The 21,811-nt window shown below is 49.6% G+C and overlaps 3 protein-coding genes across 4 annotated transcripts in view; all 3 read right to left on the bottom strand.

Annotated features, from left to right (window-relative positions):
- The window catches only part of LOC109372301 (synaptic vesicle glycoprotein 2A-like), a 16,260-nt gene extending 15,916 nt beyond the window's left edge, over positions 1 to 344 (bottom strand). The window contains exon 1 of the mRNA XM_019625376.1: positions 214 to 344. The gene's annotated coding sequence lies outside the window, so the exon portion shown is untranslated. The remainder of the gene's footprint in view (positions 1 to 213) is intronic.
- Positions 345 to 6,894: 6,550 nt separating this feature from the next.
- On the bottom strand, positions 6,895 to 11,275 carry SF3B4 (splicing factor 3b subunit 4). Its single transcript, XM_019625253.1, has 6 exons — positions 11,181 to 11,275; positions 10,612 to 10,740; positions 9,818 to 10,360; positions 9,320 to 9,526; positions 7,692 to 7,865; positions 6,895 to 7,300 (listed from the first exon to the last, which is right to left on the bottom strand). The coding sequence occupies exons 1-6, from the start codon at positions 11,212 to 11,214 to the stop codon at positions 7,113 to 7,115; spliced, it is 1,275 nt and encodes a 424-aa protein (XP_019480798.1). The 5' UTR covers positions 11,215 to 11,275; the 3' UTR covers positions 6,895 to 7,112.
- Positions 11,276 to 12,610: 1,335 nt separating this feature from the next.
- Positions 12,611 to 20,517, bottom strand: MTMR11 (myotubularin related protein 11). Of its 2 annotated transcripts, XM_019625251.1 has the most exons (17): positions 19,969 to 20,514; positions 19,521 to 19,611; positions 18,735 to 18,856; positions 18,437 to 18,497; positions 18,127 to 18,269; positions 17,568 to 17,646; positions 17,314 to 17,449; positions 16,975 to 17,062; positions 16,727 to 16,815; positions 16,518 to 16,642; positions 16,007 to 16,073; positions 15,708 to 15,778; positions 15,001 to 15,167; positions 14,532 to 14,705; positions 14,045 to 14,227; positions 13,337 to 13,624; positions 12,611 to 13,037 (listed from the first exon to the last, which is right to left on the bottom strand). In XM_019625251.1, the coding sequence occupies exons 1-17, from the start codon at positions 20,032 to 20,034 to the stop codon at positions 12,891 to 12,893; spliced, it is 2,097 nt and encodes a 698-aa protein (XP_019480796.1). In that variant the 5' UTR covers positions 20,035 to 20,514; the 3' UTR covers positions 12,611 to 12,890. The 2 variants fall into 2 exon arrangements, with proteins under 2 accessions (XP_019480796.1, XP_019480795.1); XM_019625250.1 differs by lacking the exon at positions 12,611 to 13,037 and having other exon boundaries at positions 13,044 to 13,624; positions 19,969 to 20,517.
- Between the last annotated feature and the right edge of the window lie 1,294 nt (positions 20,518 to 21,811).

The following is a 21,811-nucleotide window of genomic DNA, read 5'->3' on the forward strand; positions in this document are numbered from 1 at the left end:
AGAGAGAGAGAGAGAGAGAGAGAGAGAGAGAGAGAGAGAGAGAGAGAGAGCAACTGAAATAAATATCCATTCAAACCACCACGATCCCCTCACCCCTAAAGCGGGGACGGTCACCCTCCCACCAGCGAAGCATCGGATGATAAAATGGCTGCAAGGCAAGGATGCTTCTGCCCCGGGCGGAGTGGAGGTGAGGGACTCATAGAAGGGTCTCACCTGGGCTGGGCCTCCGGGGTAAGGTGAGTCCCGGGTGGGGGCTGGGGTCCCGGCCGCGGGGCTGGCGGCAGCGGCGACTGCTCCGGGTACCCGGGGAAGCGGCAATGCAGACCTGCCCCCCCACCCCACGCTCCGGGCCCCGCCTCCCCCACCCCCCCAGCGCCGCTGAGCATCGGGAGAGACCATTGTTGGGGGGTGGGGAGGGCAGAAGGAAACAGGAATGGGGAGGGACTCAGGGCACCAGGGAAAAATGAAGAGGGGTTAGGGGGGTTGTCACAGGGACAGCTGGAGATAACACACAGCCCTTCCCAGCCCCTTCCTAGTAAAAGATGAAAGGCACTAAGGAAAGAGTGATCTCGGGGAGACAAGTGGGAAGACAGGAAGGGAGGTGGTGAATGAGGCAGCCCCCTCCTTAGCACCCCAGTCCCAGAATGGCAGGACCCACATATCTGAGGGCTCTGGCTGCCTTCAGAGCACATCCCTCCACTGCTCCCAGCCAAACTCCTCTCCCTCAGCCCTCTCCCAAATCCCAGTGCTCAGCCTCCAAGCTTCCCTGGCTATTTTAGAGAAAGCAGGAATAACAAACAAGGTGTGGCTTGTCTCCTGAGCTGCCAGAGGCAGAGACTGCTGGATCCCTGCCATCTCTTTCCAGAAACAGTCCAGGTGGTTTATGTCCAGTGCAGACCTCCCCACCCTCATGCAGGTGCCTGCAGAGGTGAGGCCTGGAGAAGCTGGGCTTGACAGGCCTGACCAGCTGGACACCTTCCCATCATTTTCCCCAGTGACTGAAAAAGGGACTCCTTCAATATTCTTCCTCACTTTCTTTTAATACACACACACACACACACACACACACACACACACACACACACACACACTCTTTTCTGCTTCCATGTGGGGAAGGAGTGAATGAATTGGTTTCAGTTCTTTCCTTTCATCTTTCCTTTGCCCCTGTACCAATAACCTGGGCTCAGAGATCCATATCCCTTGGTAACCATCTCTGCTGCAGGGACGAGGGGCTATGTAGTGGTTTGGGGATGTACATACTGAATGTGTCTACGTATTCCAGGTAAGGCCTTAGGATATTCTGGACAGAGCACTGACCGGGGGCTCTAACCTGGGTTTTCACGTCTAACAAGCTGTGGGCTTTTAGTTAAGTTCTCTGCCTTTCTGAAGCTCAGTTTTCTCATCTGGAAAATGGGAGGCTTGGACTAGATGCTGCACCAGATCTAACCGTGTGTGATTCTGCTTTGCTAAACGTGGAGGTTTCAGAATACTGGATGTATCCATGGAGAGCACTGGCAGGCTATGTCCCTGCCTCCAGAGGCCTCACGAGAGGCCTCACAGGTGGCATTTGTAGTACTGAATTTGCCGCGGACAGGGATGTGGGTGGGCCTGGGTTTCTTGGCCTCCAAAACTATGTCTTGGAAATACTCTTTGTACCAACAAAGTTTACAATTTACTGAACTATAAAGCCACAATACGTAAGCATTAATTCACCATGACAAATTTAACTGTCACTCAGACTGAATGAAAACTGTCTGCATGGCCAGCACATTCTCTCCCTTAAGCCAAATCAGAATTACCAAGTTAATGTATGAATGCACGATGACATAATGAGCAGGAGTATTTGCATACTTAATGGCATCTGGCCATTCCCAGGAAGGAGTCATGCCAATGGGTTCAGAATACTCTTCTTGTCTATGGCTCTCCACCCCCATCTCTATGCTGTGGGCAGCCTTGCCAGCGCTCCTGGACTACTGTTGGCTGAAGCACTCTTTCCAGGATGGTACTTGGAACAGCTGTGCCCATGTGGGTCTCAAGAACTCTCTCTTTACTAGGCTTTCATTGCTTTTGAAAGCCTATGCTGACCCCTCTTCAAGGTTGACATATTAAGTACTGGGTTGTCGGAAAAGTCATGACGCATTTTAGCAACAAATAACATAGAAAAATACATCATGGCTTTTCCGACAACCCAATATGTTAATATTTTCAATTAGTTTATCACCAAGTCCTGCTGGCAGGGAGCCATTTTCTTTTCTTTAAGGTGACTGCCTACTCTCCACTGATTCATTACTTGCTAGAATAGGAATCTTGTTCTCTTACAGAGAAAGCTAATATTTTTCTTTTTAAGTTCTGAGGAAAGACTTCATTGTTTTTCCCCAGGCACCTCACCAGCCACTTCTTTACAGTCCCATTTGCTGAGTCCATTACCATTGCAGCTCCTAGGGGCGTAGTCCTGGGCCCTTCCCCTCTTCCACCTACTCCTTTTTCCTTGGTCACCTCAGGTAGTCTTATGACTTTAATGCTGTCTATATGCCGATGAGTCCCACATTTGTATCTCCAATCCAGACCTTTCCCCCAAGCCCAAACTCAAAATCTCCACCTGTCAATTCAAGCATTGCCAACGTAACAGATCCACAAACCACCTTTTGATCCATGTCTTCCTAGAGTATGTATCTCTTCACTGAGGTGTTCAGGCCCCAAACCATGGAGTTAGTTATCCTGTTTACTTTCTTTCTCTCTTCCCTACATCAGCAGGTCTTGTCAGTCCTACCTTCAAAATATATTCTGAACCCACTGCTTCTCCCTAGCTCCTCTTCCGCCCCCCTACTCCAAGCCACCATCATCTCCTTAGCTACAGCAGCCTCTTACTGCTTTCCCTACTTCCCGTCTTGCTTCACAACAGCAGTCAGGTGATCTAAAAACAAATCAGATCTGATCTAGCAAAGACATGAGTGCATACGTCCTACAGAAGGACAAGTATTTTCATAGCAGCTTTATTTGTAATATTAAAAAGCTTCAACTATCCATCAACCAGAGAATGGATAAACTTGGTTGCACAAATGGTGACATATTCATACAAGGGAATACTATGCAACAAATTTTTGAAAGACTGAACTAATATATGCAATGGCATAAAAAGATCTCACAAATACTAAGCAAAAGAAGCCAGACCAAAAAGAGTACACACTATACGATTCCATTTATATAAAGTACAAGAAAAAGCAAATTAATCTACAGTGACAAAGGAAATAGTGGTTACCTCTGGGCAATGGAAATGGACTGTGAAGGGGCATGAGACGAGGGAGGCTTCTGGGTGCTGCCATGCTACATCTTGATACAGTATCGTGGTCATAAGAGTGAATACATATGTAAAAAGTGCTTCATCACATTATACTCTATTACATGTACTCAGTAGATACTTGATTCGACAAGTATTTACTCAGTAAACGTAATGTCATACAATGTGATCGAGTAATTGGCTCTGGGGTTCAGACAGTTCTTGGTTCGGTCATTGCATCCACCACTCCTTAGCACGTGACCTTGGATGAGTAACTTAGCATCAGTTTTCTGACCTTAAAATGGGAGTAATAGCAGGACCTACCTTGGAGGGTTGTTATGAGGATTAACTGAGATAATACAGGTAGAACACGTCATACAGTACCTGGTGCGCTGCACAGTTCAGGAAATATTAGCTGTTACTATTTTTAGTTATTGTAGATGCCATGCACCTTTCCACCCAGTTAGGAGATACAGATTAAAAGAATGAGATCCCTTGAGGGCCCTTAAGGGATCCAGTTGACTGCAGGGATACTTAGATTGGGATCCATGGACCTTCTTGATTTTTTGCTTCAAGATATTGGATATAAATGCATATATGTATTTTTCTTGGGTAGGGTCCATAGTTTGGGTCATATTCTCAAAGGACTGCTTATGACCCACAAAACATTAAAAAACACATGGTTTAGAGCATGCATTCTCAATGGGGGCGATATCGCTCCCCAAGGGGTCAAAAATTGGTTTGGGGTAGAATCTTAGATATCATAACAGTTTGTGTTCCTCCAATGGGCCATAGTACATAAGTACATATACAGTATATCTGTGATATTAAAATTTTATACATGGGGGAGGGCAATTAGGAAAAAATGTCTCTTAGGGGGGCAATAGTAAAAAAGAAAAAGGTTGAGTTACCCTGGTTTAGTGAATAACAAACAGATGTGGGAACTGAAGTGCCTAATTGGATCAGCAATACTAGCTCTATTCAGACAATTGCTGAGCACCAACCAGCCCCTGAAAGCGCTAGAGGGCACAGAGATAAAGGAGACTTTGGGGAGTCAAACTTAATGACTAGAGGAGGCACTGAAAAATTGTTATTGAATGAATGAAAGCTCAGCGATTCTGAGAATGAAGGCCTAAGAAAATAGTGGTTCCAAAGAGAGAAGTAGGGAATTCAGCAAAGGCACTAATCTACTTTGTGATGGTGGAAATTCATCAACATGGTATCAGGTAACAGCGAAAAGTACCACACAGGACCCTATGCAAAAGAATACGCAAGAAATATGAGAATCATCTGCATAACGATAACAGTGGTTGAAGTCCTTGAGGATCAATTAGAAGAGTCAATTCATTTGATAGATGACATGGAGGCAGAAAGGACAGAGAGGCTGAGGCGAAGCCTTCCACCACTCGGTGCTGGCCTCTGGCAGCTGGGGCCAAGGGTCAGCTGCTAGCTCTGCCAGGTTCCAAGGGCTCTGGGACCGCAGCTTATGACCACATCAAAGCAATTTTATAGCACAGCGCTGTTTGAAATGAAGAGTCAGTTAATCCCACTATGATTTAGAAGCCTGGCATCCTTAGCCACTCATGGTATGAAATATCACGCCTCCTCTTCCCCGAGCTTTAGGTAGACATAACCAGACATCCATTAGATGTCTCACAACTCCCCTCAAAGTCAACATAGCCCAGAATGAATGTGTTGTTTCCATCTTGTGCCCCCCCCCCCGCCGAAGTTCTTCCTGCTGCACTCTCACCCGATTCCCCTGCCCGCTTCCTTCACTACATCCAATCTAACATCAAGTCCTATTTTGCCTTTGGAATAGCCCCCCAATGCATCTCTTCCTCTTCGTCCCAGCTCCTGCCACAGCCCTCGTTTAGGATCCCAATCTCTCACCTGAATTATTGCCAGGTGCTTCATTTATTACTCGCCCCCGTCTTCATCTCTCCCAGATCTACTCTACACTGCTGCCATGGTTCTAAAACACAAATCTGTCACTCCTTTGCTTAAATCCCTACTGTGGCGTCCCACCATGGATAACAGCTTCCCCACCAGTGTGCCTTGACAATGTGCCGGTATGAATTCCCTCAGTGTGGGCTGCTATGCTAGGCAGAGCCTGGGAAGGCTGGAGTTCCTGGGCCGCCTCTCCCCCCACTCCCCACCCCCCCACAGTATGCTGTCACATGGCACCGTGCCACGGTGTGAAAAGGGGCTGGCCAGGAAGCAAGGACCTATGGGAGCTCCCCACCTGGCTCCGGCCTCATCCTGCCTCCAACACCAACAGCTTTTGCGCTTTACCCACCATGCTGTTTATTGATCTCTGCTTCTGCTGAGACATCTCCCATCCACCTGGATTGAGCTTCCCCTTCACCTTGGCCTTGGAAACTTCTACCCCTCTGTTTGGGTATCACTTTTTCCCAGGGAGCTTTCTCTCTTAGATACCCTTCCTCGTGCTCTCAAAATATTTTGTTTCATAATAATCTCTTCTTGTGATTGGGTAGCAGAACTGCCTTGCTCATCTCTGCATCCTCAGCTGCCCCAGCAGCGCCCTTAAAATTGTTACATGAAGGAGAGTGATGCAAGGGAACAAGAGGGACAGGCTCACCTTTTCTTGCTGAGGGTTTAGGAAATCTCATGGTTACGTAAGTCAAAAAAACAGCTTCAAGAAGGGGGGTGACCTAACAGGATTAAATGTGGCAAAGAACAGAAAAAACGGTATTGGATTGAGTCTAGTTGCAGAAAATCTTGGAGCCCAGATTTAAATGCAATATAAATCAGATTTGGAAGGACTGAGAAATGAGAGGAAAAAAAAAAGGAATGATACAAATCCCCCATCCAAGATGTCTGGCGGTAAAGAACAGAAGAAAATGAAGGTTTACAAAGTTCCTAATGTTCCAATTTCAACTTGGTGTTTGCTATTACATAAAACGTGCATATGGTTCCAAACAAAACCACACACATGTATGCTCGGAGAAATCCAGCTTCTCTCCATCCCCCTCACTCCCCCAGTGGTATTAATTTCCACTAGTTCTTGGTTTATTCTTCCATTTTTTAAATATAAACAGAGGTATATAATATTCTGGGCGACCGCTCAGTTGGGTGAGGTGGCCCACGATACATTGTTCTACACGTTCTTTCCCACTTACTACACCCTGGACATCTCCCTTCACGACAGCAGGAGCATCTTCCTCATTCCTTTCTACTGCAGCTCAGTACTCCAGGGTGTGGATTTACCCATTTATTCAACCGGTCCCTGCCTGATGGACAGGAGTTGTTTTCAATTTAGTTATTACAGAGCTGCACCGAATAGCTCTGTGCATTTTACGTCATTATTTCCAGCGCATCTCCAGGAACTTTATTTCTGTTTTGACTTAATATTCATAGTAACCCATGCCACCGATATTGAGTCTCCATCTTATAAACTGCACGCGTAAGCCTCATGTAAGGAAACAGCTGCTGCAGTCCACAGCAGTCCAGCAAATGTAATAGCAGTTACACAAATAAGCCCTTAAAAGGTGGAATAAAAAGCCTCGCTTCCACCTTACCATTCCTCTCCCAACAAACTGACATCTCTTCTCAGAGAAAAAGAGAAAAGTTACTTTGCCAAGGAAAACACCACAAAGTATAAAGAAGGAGTTGAGTTTTTATTATCTCTGTGCATTTGTAAAACACCTAGGACCAACACAGAAAAAATAAAATAAAACCTATGAAAAAAAGCACACTTAAAAAAAGGCCTGAGAGGGATCGGTGCCTTAGCCCCAGGGAGCTACAGCAACTCTGATTGGTCCAAAGAACTGAAAAGGTACTGGGAGACCATGACAGGTGGAAAGAGAATGAGGACTTACTGGGGGAGAGGGCCTCGCAGTGGGCCACGAGGGGGAACCGGAGGCCGGGGAGTGGGTCTGGGCGGAGGGAGGGGCCCCCGCTGGTAGCCGTAGGGTGGGGGTCGTGGAGGGCCAGTGTATCCATGAGGGGGCATCAGTGGAGGAGGCCCACGCATGCCGTGTGGTGGCATAGGACCTGGGTGACCTGCAGGAAGAGAAAGAGAAATTAGTAAAAGAAATAGGATGGGCGGCCGGTGAGCTCAGGTGGTTAGAGCACAGACTCATAACACCAAGGTTGCCAGTTCGATCCTCACATAGGCCACTGAGCTGTGCCCTCCACAACTAGATTGAAACAACTACTTGACTTGGAGCTGATGGGTTCTGGAAAAACACACTGTTCCCCAGTAAAAAAAAAAAAACTTCTAAAAAAACAAAACAAAATTGAAAAACAAATAGGAGACAGCTGACGCTGGGAGAATGCAGGGAGAGGGCAGACAGCGAGGCAGTGGGAAGAAAGCAGGGAAGAAAAGGGGTGTGACAGGGGGCCCCAAGAATACGATATATGAGGATGAAGGAGGTGGCCAGAGCCTACTCACCCATGGGAGATCCAAACGGAGGCCCTCGGGGGGGCATGCCCATCGGAGGAGGTCCGGGATGAGGCATTCCGGGTGGTGGTCTGGGTGGTGGCTGCCCCCCAGATCCTGGCGGCCCAGCATGGGGGTGTCCTAAGCCATGAGGGCCATGGTGGGCCAGCTGCATCTGAGACATCCCTAGGAAAACACAACAGACATGTAAGAGAAAGGAGACAAGGGCAAAAAAATGGGGAAGGAAAGAAAACAAAACAGAGAGTGAAGGGACATGAGGAAGAGTATGGAAAATGAGCCTGGTAAAAAGTGCCCTTCTCCTGGACCCCATGTCAACTGGACAAACCAACCAGCTACCCAGTCAGTTCCTCATCCACTTCACCTGCTTCTCCCATGATTTAGGCACCGTAAGAACCGCAGGAGTAGGTAACACAGGGAGCGGTCTGTTGATAGGATATGGGAAGGTAGCAGATACTGTCTGAGCAAAGATCTGTCTAAAGGATAAGGAACAATTATTCAAGTGGACAGAGTGGGACTAGAACATCGCAGGCAGAAAAGGTTAGAATGTGCAAATCACTGGTGTGGCAAGTGGCACAGTACGTCCCGGGAAAACCAGCTGCTCAGTCATCAGGGGCATCAGGCAGTCATGGGAGAAATGGGCAGGGCAAAGAAAAGCCTAGAATGCCAAGGTCACGAGGCTGGTTTTACTCTGCAGCAATAGAAGAATTTTGAGCAAGAGTGTGTATGTATATGTCTGTGTTTGAGAAAATTTACTCTGTGAAGTGGATCAAAGGTAGAGAAGACTGGAGTCAAAGTGTGAGTTCGGAAATTCCAACAATAAATCAGGTGTGAAATAATGAGGGTGTGAGGGCCTGAACTAGGGCACTGGTAGTGGGAGCCGATGCCAGAGATATTAATATTAATAAGACGTGGTATCAAGAGTGGAGTGATAAAGAATAGTCAAACACAGCCTCCACATTTCTGAATTAAGCACCCGAAAACCAAGAATACTAGAGGAAGAATAGGGATGAAGGGGAGGGGTAGGAAGTGGAGCTGTCCACTCAGCAGCAGGGTTAAGGGTCTGGAACATGAACAACCATGGACCAGAGATACAGGTCTAGGAGGCATCAGTGTACAAGTAATGGAACTATGCAGAAAAGAGAACCAAACACAAAACCTAGGTACAAGCAGAGAAAAAGGAGCCTATTAGGGTGCCCAAGATTGAGAAGACAGGTAGAGAGAGGATCCAGAAAAACCAAAAGAGACAAGATTTCCAAACAGGAACACGTGGCCAGTTTCAAGCAAGACCACAGGTCAAACCCGATAAGGAGCGGAAGTGTCCCCTAGATTTGGCAATTAGGTCACTCCTGTGGGGTGAAAGTCAGAGGAAACAATGGAAGTACAAGGTAAGGAAACAAAAAACAAGAACAGTTGTACACTTTGGAAAAACTTAAATAAGAAATAGAGACAGGGTGGTAGTTTTCAAGTAAAGAGGAAAAAGTATCTTGTGTCTGTTTATAAAAGAACGTCTGAAGGACAGCTCTAGAACTATCTATTATTGTTGAGGGACAAAGCGTAGCAGTGTAAGTATAAGAGCTCCTCTTCCCAGCTCATCCCTCCCTTTCCCAGCAAATACCCACCTGGATGGGGTATCCCACCGGGGGGGAATGGGTGAGGGTGTGTGTGTCCGTGTCCAGGATGTCCAGCCCCTGGTGTTCCTGCTGCTGGGGGGCCATGTCCTCCAGCCCCAGGGGGCATCGGTGGTGGGGGCATGGCTGGGGGTATCCCAGGCGGAAGGGCTCCCGGAGGTGGCACTGGGGGTGGGAAGGAGCCAGGAGGAGGCATGCCTAGAGGAAACAGAAGAACAGTTAATGAGAGTGAGGAGAGAACGTCTTTAGAGAACCTGTGCCAATCTGGCCTCTCCAGGCAGGACGAGCGCTTTCCCCCTCCTCCCAGCCAACACACACAACTTCAAACTCCTGGAGAAATTCGGCGGCTTTCCTCCCCACCACAACTATTACCCTTCAATCCCCTTCTCATCACCCACTGACTCAACGCTCCCCTTTATCGGTTCTTTTTCTTCTTCCTGCCCCACCCCCCAAACCCAAGACAAACATATTGTGAATCAAAAGCTTTACCTGGTGGAGGAAGTCCAGATCCCAGTGATGATACCACAGGGTTGGGGGCAGAGGGTGGAGGGGGTGCATCTGCAAACAGCTGATGAGGGCGGTCGGCCTGGGAGAGTGGGTTCTGGGCTGCCAGAAGTCGTTCGGCTGCTGAGCCATGGCGCTCACCCTTGGAGTCCTTCTTGAAGGCATAGGACACCGTGATGGGGCGGTTACAGAGGTACTGCCCGTTCATGGCTTCAATGGCTGCATCCGAAGCATCAAACGAAGCAAAATTAATAAAAGCATAACCTTTGGAGTTGCCTGTGTCAGGGTCCCGCATAATCTTGGGGGTTTGTAAGATGACCCCAAAGGCGCTGAAAGTATCATAAAGCAGCTTCTCATCGATCTCGGGGTCCAGGTTCCCAATGAAAATGTTGGCCCCCACATCCAGGTTTTTGTTGTGAGCTGATGCCTTGTTCACCCGGATTGGCTTCCCATAGAGTTTGATCATGTTCATGATCTTAATGGCATAGTCAGCATCTTCCTCACTCAAGAATTCCACAAAGCCGTAGCCTGGGAAAGTGGAAGACAGGGGGTTAACAACTGAAGTGGTTAAAAATAGGGTGTAACTCATCCATCTTCGAAAGCACAGAGAACAAAAAATAATAACCTCACTTCAATTAAGAATGGTTCCAGAAACAAACGTGAGCTAGGTAGCCTTGAGAGAAAGAAATGTTTAGGATGCTTATTCCAAAACGCTTATGAATACCGGGGGCCCTCCAGGAGCAGTCTGTCCCCTCGATATATAATTGGGAGGTACTCACCTTGGTGCTGACCAGTGACTCGATCCTTTGGCATGTGGGTGTTGACTACCGGCCCTGCCTGGAGAAACAGCTCCCACAGTAGCGGTTCGCTAACCTTCTCATCCAGGCCTCCCACGTACACAGTGGCATCTGGATGGTGTGAGCAGCAGAGATGAGTATGACATTCAAGTAGATGCCAGGAACATGAAGATGGAACCCAGGTGGGAGAATTGGTGGAGACGGGGTATAGGAGCAAAAAGGGGGGGAAAAAAAGACTTTTAAATTAAGCCCTTACACCTCCCTCTTTCTAGGAACTAGAGACTCTTAAGTCTAATTTAGAGTTCTGCTGCAAATTCTCTTTTTGGTTTTTTTTTTGAGTGGGAAAGCAGGCGATTGAACACAGAAAGCATCACACCTACAGACAGGCCTTAGCGTGCACCGGGCCACCCCGCCCCCAACAAGCACAGTGGCCAGTCTCGCGCCCTCCTGGGTGGCCCAGTCTCCCGCCCAGGCGGAAACACTGCTGGCCCTACTCGGGACGGCCCAGCCCGCCCCCATGGGCCCATTCCGGGCTTGTCCCGTCCAGTCACCCTGGTTCCGCTCGGAGATCGGCCCGGCCGCCATGATGGAAGAGCTCCCGCCGTCTCCAAGCAGCGATCCCGCCCTCCGAACTTAGTCACCACTTCCACTTCCGGGGCGAAGGCAGTCGTGAGGGCGGTGGGCGGGGCCCCGACGTGGGGCGGGGCCCCGGCGTGGGGCGGGGCCGGAAGGGGCCGCGGCCATCTTAGGAGCTGCTGGGACTTGCTGCGGCCCCGGCGACGGGTTGTTCTGGTCCTTGGTGCTGCTGCGAGCTGCCACTGTGAGCGCTCAGGGCGAGGAAGGCGGAACGGAAACGCTCAGACCCCCTTTCAAGGCAGTGCAAGACGGTACAGGATCACACTGCTCCCAAAACGTAAATTTGAAAGCTAAAAAAACAAAACTTTACATTCCATACATATATTTTCTTGCCAAATGATCGGTCATTTGTTCCCCAGAGAAGGGTGTGCTGAGGACTCGGCTGCCTTGTGCGTAGAGGTAGCCCTCCAGCCCGCAGCCCCAGCCTAGGCTTGAAGTAGTATTTCGTTTTCCCTCAAGGGAGGGGATTGCAGTGTGTTGGAGCTGGAGCGACGTCTAAGCTGGCTTCATGGCTGGGGGCGGGGGGTGAGGGCAACCTGAGGCTCTAGGTGTGACCAAAGCTGAGGAGTGGTTGACACAACCCAGAGGTTTCAACCGCCACAACACACCTGGCCTCTGCAACCATGCTGTGGTATACTTTTGCCCCATCTGGCACTAAATGGGAGGCGTGGAGAAGAACCTTTTTCCCAAATTGCATGTGAATTCAGCAGAGCCTCACCTGACCCAACCCCTTATTTCCTTATCAAAAATGGTATGGTGAGGGTGATCCCTCTTCAGTCACACCCACCCTCTACCCACCCCTCTTTTACCGAGGATCCTTTATTCAGACCCAAGAAACAATGCCAGCAACATGTATAAATACTGTGCTTTAATGAATCCCTTAAATAGAAATGTCACTACAAAAATATACAGTTGGAAAAGACAAGGTGTTTCCCATATCCACTCCATACCCACAGGAAGCTATAAGGGAAGAAATAGAAATTGGAATCAATGAAGCAGCAAGAGGTGAGAATGAGGTCTGTAGGCCATCTTGTTGGGACTGATGAACAACACCTCTCTGATCTCACAGTTAACAGCTGGATATTCAAAAGGGATGGAATTGCCCTGAAAAAAGAGGTGATGACATTCTGGATTGTTTTTGTTTCTAAATTCTTCAAATCACAAGAAGCTATATACTGGGAGTGCCAAAAACATGTATACAAGTGGATACTTTGGTCAGCGTTGCTCAAGCAGTAGTTCGCCGTAATCAGAAGCATCTGGACGCTGATGGGAACCACTTTGAGCACCTCTTGTAATTGCAGAAGTCAAACGTGACTTGTATTCATCTTTTGTTATCGATATATACTGAGTATTACAATTTTAATACAGTTTTCCTTTCTTAAAATGTGCATACATTTTTTTTGGCACCCTCTGTATATAATCTTGAGGAACCAAACAAGACAGACCAAGAGTTGGAGGTTAGCAGCACCCATCTGCGATGGAAACGCATCAGCGAGCTTGTGAGCTTGTTTAAGAGTTGGAGTGTGGAAGCTGAGGCAGCAAGACCAGATAAGAAAAATCGAAGGATTAGACTGAACCCTCCCTCATCTCAGACCACCTTCTGCCCTGCCCATGAGAAAGCAATTTCAGCAGGCTTGGGAGAAAAGGGTATTTGGATCTCTTTTCTTGGAGTGATCCTCAGGAGATATTCTTGGTGTCCATTTCCTTAATAGCTCCTGAAGATGGGATAGTTCATCCTGGAGGCCAGAGATTGTGGGAGCTGAGAGGCCCGTCTGGGGAAGAGTGAAAACAAGCAGAGAGGAATATTGCAGCTCCAGCTCGCTTGCTTCTAAAATCTGCCACTGCTGGTGTCTTAACTCTCTTTCGCCCTCCAACTATGCCATAAGTTCCACCTGATCTGAGCCACAAGCAGTTCCCCCACCCTCACTCCCAAACCTATCCACTTTGATACCAACAGGAATGGTACTTCACGTCCCATTCCCCCGAGCCCTTGGCTTTTCCAGCCCCTGGAAACATCTGGTTCAGCAGTCAAATCTTTCTCCGACCCCCAGGCCTTGTCTTCCCGTCTCACCTGGACCTCAGGCCTTCCCCTCAGGTAGCAGCGTCTCCAGAACCTGATCTGAGGTCCCAGATATCCAGGCAGCAGCAGCCCTGAGGGTAAAGCGCAAGCTCCCCAGTATGAGGGAAGCCCCCACTCCTGATCAGCCAGACTTTCAGAGGAGACAGCAGGTCGAGGGAGCCAACGAGAAGACAGCATGGAGGGACTGTCGCGCCAAGGACAGAGTTGATTCAGGGGGGTCAAGGCCCCTCTAGAGAAGAGCCACACAGAACTGGGGGGTCCAGTAACCATGAAGCTTGACTAAAAGGGAAAGGGAAATCAACTGGCAACCTAGGAATCAGATGACCCCCGTTTCCCCAAATTGGGTCAAGAAGGAATGTCCAGCTGCCACCCACTCAACTGCACTAGCCTCCCGCTGAGAACTTTTATCTTTCCTCCTCACTAGGTTTCAGCCTAGGCCTCAGTCAGGACTGATGAAAGTTGATTTTAGGGAAACTTGTAAAATGTGTGCATGAGACAGAAGATGAGGACAAAAAGGATGCCCTCTGCTATTCTAGGATTTCTCTGTCTTCCTGGGGACAGTCAGGGACTATGACAGCTACAGAAGAGTGGGGTAAATTTCCCTGGGAAACTCAGATACTGTAACTTTCCACTTCTCCACATCTAGTAGGACGAACCTGTGAGAAATTCAAGGGAGTTTAGGAAATTTAGACGCCTCACCTGCTGTCTAGGAAGCCAGGAATTTGGGCAGTGTTCTGGGTCATAGCCAGGATTATGGAATTGTAGTATCTGTTCATTGCTGTATCGTAAATCCCAGTCCCAGACAGACAGCTGTGGGTTAGCAGAGTTCCCAGCTGGGGGCTGGGAATACCCTGGGGTATAGACTTGTGTATAGGAGTTGAACTGGACAGAGGGAACAAGAAAAGTGATGGTTAAACAAAATATACATACAGACACGTGTGTGTGTACACACAGACATGCGCACACACATGTTTTCCTTCTCCCAGGTCTAGAGAGAAATTCTGAAATTCTTACTCCAGGAATCAGATGTAGGCTGAAAGTCAAGTCCTGAGAGTAAGCACCAGTCTCCTCCTTTCCCACCTATGGACCTCACTTTTCATAAATCAAGACTAAACTTCAGAAATTACTCAGTGTGTGTATGTGTTGGGGGCGGGGGGAAGACAAGTAAAACCAGGAAGTCACTGACCTGTCCACTCTGCTTTCCACGTTCCCAGGGAGTGTCTCTCAGGAATGTAAGGGTGTCAGGAACCCTGACACTGTCATGAAGAGCAAGAAGGAAAAACTCTGAGAATTCAAACTCAGCTGGAGACTGCTGGAGGAGTTGCCAGACACAGTCCAGGAAGAGGAGAAACACTGGGGCCTGAGAAGACGGAAATTAAAAACATGGGAGTGTGGTGACCTAAAGGGGGAGGATGACAAAATGATGGAGGACAAGGGGGACATGGAACAAGGGCCACTGAGGAGATCAGAAAATGGAATCTGAATTGAGCATATCATGGGTCCCTCACGCACCTGGGTCTCCCTTCAAGCTCAGTCTAACCTCGGGACCCTTCAGACCTTATTCACCTCCAATGGATTATACTATATAATTCCTGTTCCCCTTACTTCTTTAGTAAAACTGCCTCCCACCCAAAACTTTCCCAAGACGTTCTCACCTTTTCACTGGCCCCCGTTCCCCCAAGTCGGGTCAGGAAGGGATGTCCAGCTGCCACCCACTCTCGCTGCACTAGTGATTGGAAGCCAAGCAGTGTTCGGGCTTCAGGGGCTGAAAGCAGCTGGACGAGTGAAGAGAGGAGGCCATTGAAATCACGATCACCGCGCTCTGGGTGGTGAAGAGGGAGAAGGGACAAAGAAGGAGAGGCCAAGAAACTAGGGCAGAAGAGAATGAGAAAAGGAAACACAGCAAGAAGTGAGAGGCACAGAGGGGGAAGTTCGGGGTAGGCAGGATTGAGGGGGCGCATAGAAGTGAAGAGAAAACAAAGACCTTGAATGATTATTCACTTTATAGACCCCACCTGGATAGAAATAACCAGCCTCACATGTAGGAGGCAGAATTACAAATCGCAAACCTACTTCCACATTGTCCTTCCCACACCAACCCCAATCCCAATCCACTGATGGAAGGATGGGAACAGAGGGCAGAGAACCCTTCTGTTAGGGACCACGGGCTGTAGTAGGGAGACAGGTAGCACTGAAGGATGAGTTCAAGTTCATGGGTAGTTCATACCGAGCAAAGGGAGAGGAGGATGCTAGCACAAGGACCTGTAAGGAAGCCTTATAGGTCTCCCTCCCTGAGCAGAATCCACTCAGGTGGGTAAAGGAAAAAGTCAAGGAATGGAGTGAGATGACCCAAGAAACTCACCTTGAAGGACTACAGAGCGAACTCTGGATGTCACTAACACTGAGATGTCACTGGCCTTCCGAAGACAAGACCTGGAGGAGCAGGTGAGGAAGAGGAGGGAATGATAAGCTCGGAGGAGGAGAGTGATGGGTCATGGGATGGAATAGAGGCAGACTCCAAAATCCTGCCCCTTCTAAGGAGCAGCACAGTAATGGTCTCGGGAGACCAGGAGAGTTCAAGGAAGGCCATTTAGGTGTCCAAGTTAACAGAAGGCTGGGGAGGGTTGAATTCTAAATCATGGCTAGGAAAAGAGGGAGTACCTGATGTAGTCCAACCATCGTGTTCCTTCCAGGGCTGAGAGCCACTTATCCTCAGATACAGATGAATCTGATAGAGGGTAGAGAGGTCAGAAGGGCAGAGGTCAGGAAAACTTGGGCATCAGGATTCAGGGTCTATAGCCTGAAGGGTTAAGAATAAGTTGGGTAGTGGTTGCCTAGGGCTGGGGATAGGAATGAGAAGTAACTATAATGGCCACAAGGTTTCATGGTGATGTTTGTACAACATTGTAAATATAATAAAATTCATTGAATTGAACCCCTAAGATGGGTGAAGTATGAATTTTATGGTATATAAGTGATAATAAAGCTGTATAAGAAAAAGAATATGCTGGGGTCTGGAAGACAGGAAGTCGGTCTCTGGGATATGGGGGAGTTGAGTAGAAAGCTAAGGATCAGTGGGCTGAAGGGTCATTTGTCTATGGCAGGCAACATGGTAAAGCAGGTTAGGGTCGGCAGACCTGGGGTGGCGAAAGGGGTCAAAGGTTGTTCTCACCAGGCAGGCAGAGGGCCCTCAGCCTCAAGTGGGCGAGCTGGACATCTGCAAGGCTAGGCAGCTCATCCATAGTGTCCACCAGGACAACGTCGGAATGCCCAGCCTGGAGCAGCGACTCCACCGCTCTGGAGGGGAGGGAGTCAGAGCATAAGGGGAGGAGTCTGCCCTGGACATCTAATCTTTGATTCTTCTCATCAAACCTCCCTCACCTGATGTCCTCCTTGTTAGGGTCACTGGCTGTATAGAAGCCACCACAGCGGAGAAGATCACTGCCCCCAGGGTGATGCCAGGACAGGCGCTTCAAATGGGTCAGAGGAGGATCACTGTGGGAGAAACTCCTAGCCCCACCCTACCCTTGGCCCCACACTGACCTCACAGGAATCCCCTCCCTCCACGATGACCCCTGACCTCCCATAACCTTCTAATCCCCAGCCACTACCCTGACCCTCACACTGACCGGTCCACGGCCCTGATGGAAGTGGCCAAATGCTCTCCTGATCTCACTGTCCAGAGTTCGGATAGGGACCCAGAAGTAACGGGGGAGGCTGTGAAATTGAGAGTTATGTCACATCTTGGCTCTGTGACCTCTTTATAATGCAAAGCTGTGATTACAAGGACACCACTTAGGAGGGGATCATTCCAGGAGATACCAGGCGTCGCAATCTAGGAGGTAAGAGGGATAGCTTCGTGGATGTCCTAGGAGGCTGGAGTATGTGAGAAGCGGAGTTTTAGAGGAGCAGAGAACCGTGGGAAGACCGGGAGGGCTGCAGGATTTGGGGTGGCCTGCGGAAATCACCTGGTGGCGACGTCGAACCTCTCATTGACGAGGCTGACCCTCCAGGCACTGGCCCCCTGCTTTTCCCTCTCAATCTCCCAGTCTTCTGATGTATCCAGGAGGGGAACAGGTGGTTTTCTGGAGCCAGAAGTCTGGCCTGGGGCAGGAGTGAGGAGGAAGAGGAAGCACAGACAGCTTCTCAGCTCTTCTGTCTTCAGCCAGCCTGTTTGTTCAGACTCGCTACCCTTTCCTTACCCCGAAGCACCCACACTCACCAGCCTTGCTCAGGGTTATCCCTGCGTACTGCTGGGCTTGACTGCTCTGAGCTCTGGCCTGGACAATGGCCATGGTCACCTGTGGAGGAAAGGACAGTCCATCCTTTTGGCTCAGACTGACGTGAAAAGAAGGAAATGGGGGCCATGTGTTGCTTCACTGTCTTTGCCACCAAGAGAGAAGGACAGTGAAGGCAGTCTTTAACGAAGGGGGAGCATCCGCAGGGCTGCGGCCCGGGGTCAGGAGAATACAGAACCACAGAATCACAGAATGTAGATTCTGGGAGGAATCTCAGGAATAAACTCCAACCCTCCCTGTTTCTCAAAGGAAGACACTTGCCCACGGTCACAGTCCTGCTCATTGGCAGAGCTGGGCTAGAATTCAGGCCCGTCGCTCTCATTATATCATTGATTCCAGCCTTTGAACTTCTCCTTGAGGAAAGGAGCAGAGAGAGTGAGGAGAGGCACCCTGGGAGGTAGGGGACTCTGGGGAATTGCCAGGAAAAAAAGCCCAACGATCTAAGGGGAGGAGGGGGCCTTGCTTGGATCAGGGGCCTCTTACCTGAAAGGCCTGAGGCTCTAGTCTTCCAGCCTCAAAAGCAACTCTGAGCAGCCGGAAGTCTCGGCCATGAATCAGGATCTCCTCAGGGATAAATTTAAGCAGGGACCCTGGACGGTGGAGTTGGACTCGGGCCAGGCGGCTCACTGAAGTCAAGAGTCAGAGAACAGTGCAACCGTGGGTCAGGGTCCCTCTCGGAGGAACTCTTCCCGTCCATCTCCCTGCATCCCTGGCTGTCCTCTGAGAATGAAGGCAGGATGAGGAGGGCTTCCAACAACCCCCGTGAGCCCCTTCGCCAAGCCCCCATACTTACCAGCCTCTAATTGCCCAATGTTGACCAGGGCAAAATCATATTCACTGCTCAGGGGCATCTCCTAGAGGAAGAACATGACCGATGCTAAGACGTCTGACGTCTCACTCACCCTGTCTGTCTCTGCAGCCCCTCACCTCCCTAGAGACAGTCCCCACTGACTATCCCTGATACATCGAAAAGATAGCCCTTAAGCGTGACTCTACCTCACTTCCTGTAACATTTGTCTAAATCTTTCTAGACCCCACCCACCCCACCTGTTTCCTGCTAGCTGTCCTTTCCATTGTCCTAAGTGTCTCACCTGACTCCGCTGCCATCCACAGGGCTGGAAGGTGACCCTCAAGTTGGTGCAGATCAGTGTTCCAGGCAATTCAGGCTCCAGCCCCTTCCGCACCCCTGGAGCCCATGCTAGAATCTGCTCCCCTATAGGAGAAGAGAAGACTGGCTATGACTATTCCCAGGGTTGCCCACACTTGGATACATCGACTCAGAGGAGACAGGAGGGTCTAAAGAGGGAAGATTAAGATCCTTCTCTAACTCCTAAGGATGAAAGCTCAGGAGGAGAGAATTTGTATTCTTTTACTCTAGAGCAGCGGTTCTCAACCTTCCTAATGCCGCAACCCCTTAATACAGTTCCTCATGTTGTGGTGACCCCCAACCATAAAATTATTTTCGCTGCTACTCTATAACTGTAATTTTGCTACTGTTATGAATCATTATGTAAATATCTTTTTGTTTTCCGATGGTCTTAGGCGACCCCTGTGAAAGGGTTGTTCGACCCCCAAAGGGGTCGCGACCCACAGGTTGAGAACCGCTGCTCTAGAGCCTAGAACAGTGCCTGGTGCCTAGGAGGCACTCAAATATTTACTGAATAAGTAAATGAGAAAAGGAGTAACAGGGTCAAGAGGACAAAGGGACCATGCTCCCAGCCAGCTCTGGCCAGAGAAAAGAGCACTCCCAGGCAGAAGCACTTGGAGCAGGGAGAGGAATACGGAGGGATCTTTGGCAAGGGTATGAAGTGAGGTTTGAGTTGGATGAAATTTGAAGGTGTCTCTGGAGATTGGAAGTATCGGAAGGGCATTATTACCTGGGAGGCATCCAGAGGCCAGGCAACTGCCAAGCTGATGACTCCTGGGCTCCGGCATCCCGCTCCCCTGGACAGACTTTGGTCCAGAGAGCTGTGAAGGGTGTAGGGTGAATCCCCAGGCCTCTCCAACCCTGGGGTCTGGGACCACCTCAGCAGCCACCTTTGGAGGCCTACGCTCAGACGCTCAGGGGAAACTGAGATCCGTGGCTGTGGGGAGCCCAGGACCAGGGTTGGCAGATAGTAAAGGGAGGGGCTGGTTAATGGATAATGAGACGATGAACTTGAGACTGTGTAAAAGACAGACCAAGCTCCATCATCAGCTGGAGTTGATGAGACACACCCTCCTCCTGTTCTAGATGCTTTCCTTCCCTCTTTTATCTCCACATCATCCCCACTGACACCCTCTTGCCCACCGCGCCCCTCCACCAAGCCCGTTTCTTTTCCTTACCCCCATCTCTGGCTCCTCCTTCTGGGGGAAGATGTTGAAACTCTGGCCCCGGCCCCCCCACCACATTTCTCCGGCTCCATCCGGGGATGGAGCAGATAAGGGTGGGAAACCTTGAGGATGCTCAAGCCCCTTGGGGAGAGGCTGAATCTCGTAGTTGAGAGGAAATTAGTTAGGGAGAAGGGCGGAGGGAGGGCTTAGGGGACAGGAGCGTTTGGAGTGCACAGAGCACGATTTGGGGTCTTTGAAAGGTGTGTCCAGCTCAGCTAGAGGAGGCTCCTCGGAAACTTCAGTCGACTCCGGAGAGGGCGGGAGAGCTGCCCAGCCCCTTAAAGGAGCACACACACAATTTTGGGAAAGTGGAGGAGCTTGAGGAAGGTGAGAACAAAAAATTGGGAACTGGGAAAAAAATACTCAAGTTCCCTTTTTTACCCCGCTGCCATTCTCTTCCTGTTCTTGAGCACTGGAGACTGAGGGGTATCAAACTGGGACAATTTGGGACACTTCTCTAGACTCTCTCAGTGATGGCTTCCTTGGGAAGAAGCTGTTTTTTTATATCTTAGAGGGGGCGGGGGATGGAGTAAGTGGGAGGAACACAACGGTAGTCAAGGCTTCCTTACTGCCTCCCTGACAGACCTGACATGCGTAGTTGAGAAATGGAAATTGGACTTGAGGGGATTTTTACCTGGGAAGGCCCAAGAACTGGGGAGGGGGGTCGAATTGGTGTTTTTGTATAACCTTCTGCAGAGAGCATGAAACACACCTCATGTGAAAGGTGCAGTGGAAAAGGAGAGACATTGAAATCTCTCCAGGATGCAGACACAGGTACAGGTACGTTTATGTACATACCTGTTGTGGGGTGGGAGGCCCAAGGAAAGGATCTCACCATCTCCATCTCTCTCTCCCTCTCCCTCTCCCCCTCCTCCCCCCGCCCCTCACACACACACACTCTCACACGCAATTAGAAATTGGAGCCCATTCCTGGTACGACCCGACCCCTCCCTCCAACCCAGACACCAGATCTCCAAATTAATAATTCATGTTCCGGACTTTGAAAGCTGAAGGCTGGAAACCTCTGTTCAATTCAACAATCCCATTCCTGCCCCCTCCCCCCTGCAACCCAAGAAGCAAGATGGGGGTGGGGCACAAGGAGGTAAGTAAAGGAGCTGCAGCTGACAGTGAGGGTAGGAATGCCCAGATCTACCTTTAGGTATGAAAATGGAAATAAAATACCAAGTAAGAGTTAACGAACTGTTGTTTTATTAATTTTGAGTCGGTACAGAGGCAGCAATCCTTGGGTGGGGGACCCAGTTTTCCAAAGCGCCATTCTACTCTCTCCAACCCCCAGCCAGCCTCAGCTTTGAAAGTTCCCTGTCTTGGCTGCAACTGTGGAAATAGTGAAAATATTGTGAGGCAGGGAGTCAATCTGGAACAAAGAAGCATACACCTGCTGTGAAGGTGGCCCATAAGCCCAACTCTCAGGATTCTCCAAGTCCCAAAAGCTACCAGCAACCCCACCCCGACCTGCATTCCAGGGACCTGAGTCTCCAGGAAGAAAACACTTCCCGAGGTCTGTTGCAATAGGTGGTGTGTAGCACAATTTTAAAATCTCATTATCCACTTTCCTTGTCCCCACCACCCTTCATTCAAGAGACTCATTCTATTCTTTAATACCTTGAGGTGTAGGAAGGGCAGAGGAACCGGGAAAACATCAGGTGGGGGGGCGGGGGGGGGGGAAAAATGGGTGACTTGCCGTGGGTCAGGGTCCCTCTCGGAGGAACTCTTCCCGTCCATCTCCCTGCATCCCTGGCTGTCCTCTGAGAATGAAGGCAGGATGAGGAGGGCT

The sequence above is a fragment of the Hipposideros armiger genome, unplaced genomic scaffold (genome assembly GCF_001890085.2).
Source record: "Hipposideros armiger isolate ML-2016 unplaced genomic scaffold, ASM189008v1 scaffold_621, whole genome shotgun sequence".
NCBI lineage: Eukaryota > Metazoa > Chordata > Mammalia > Chiroptera > Hipposideridae > Hipposideros > Hipposideros armiger.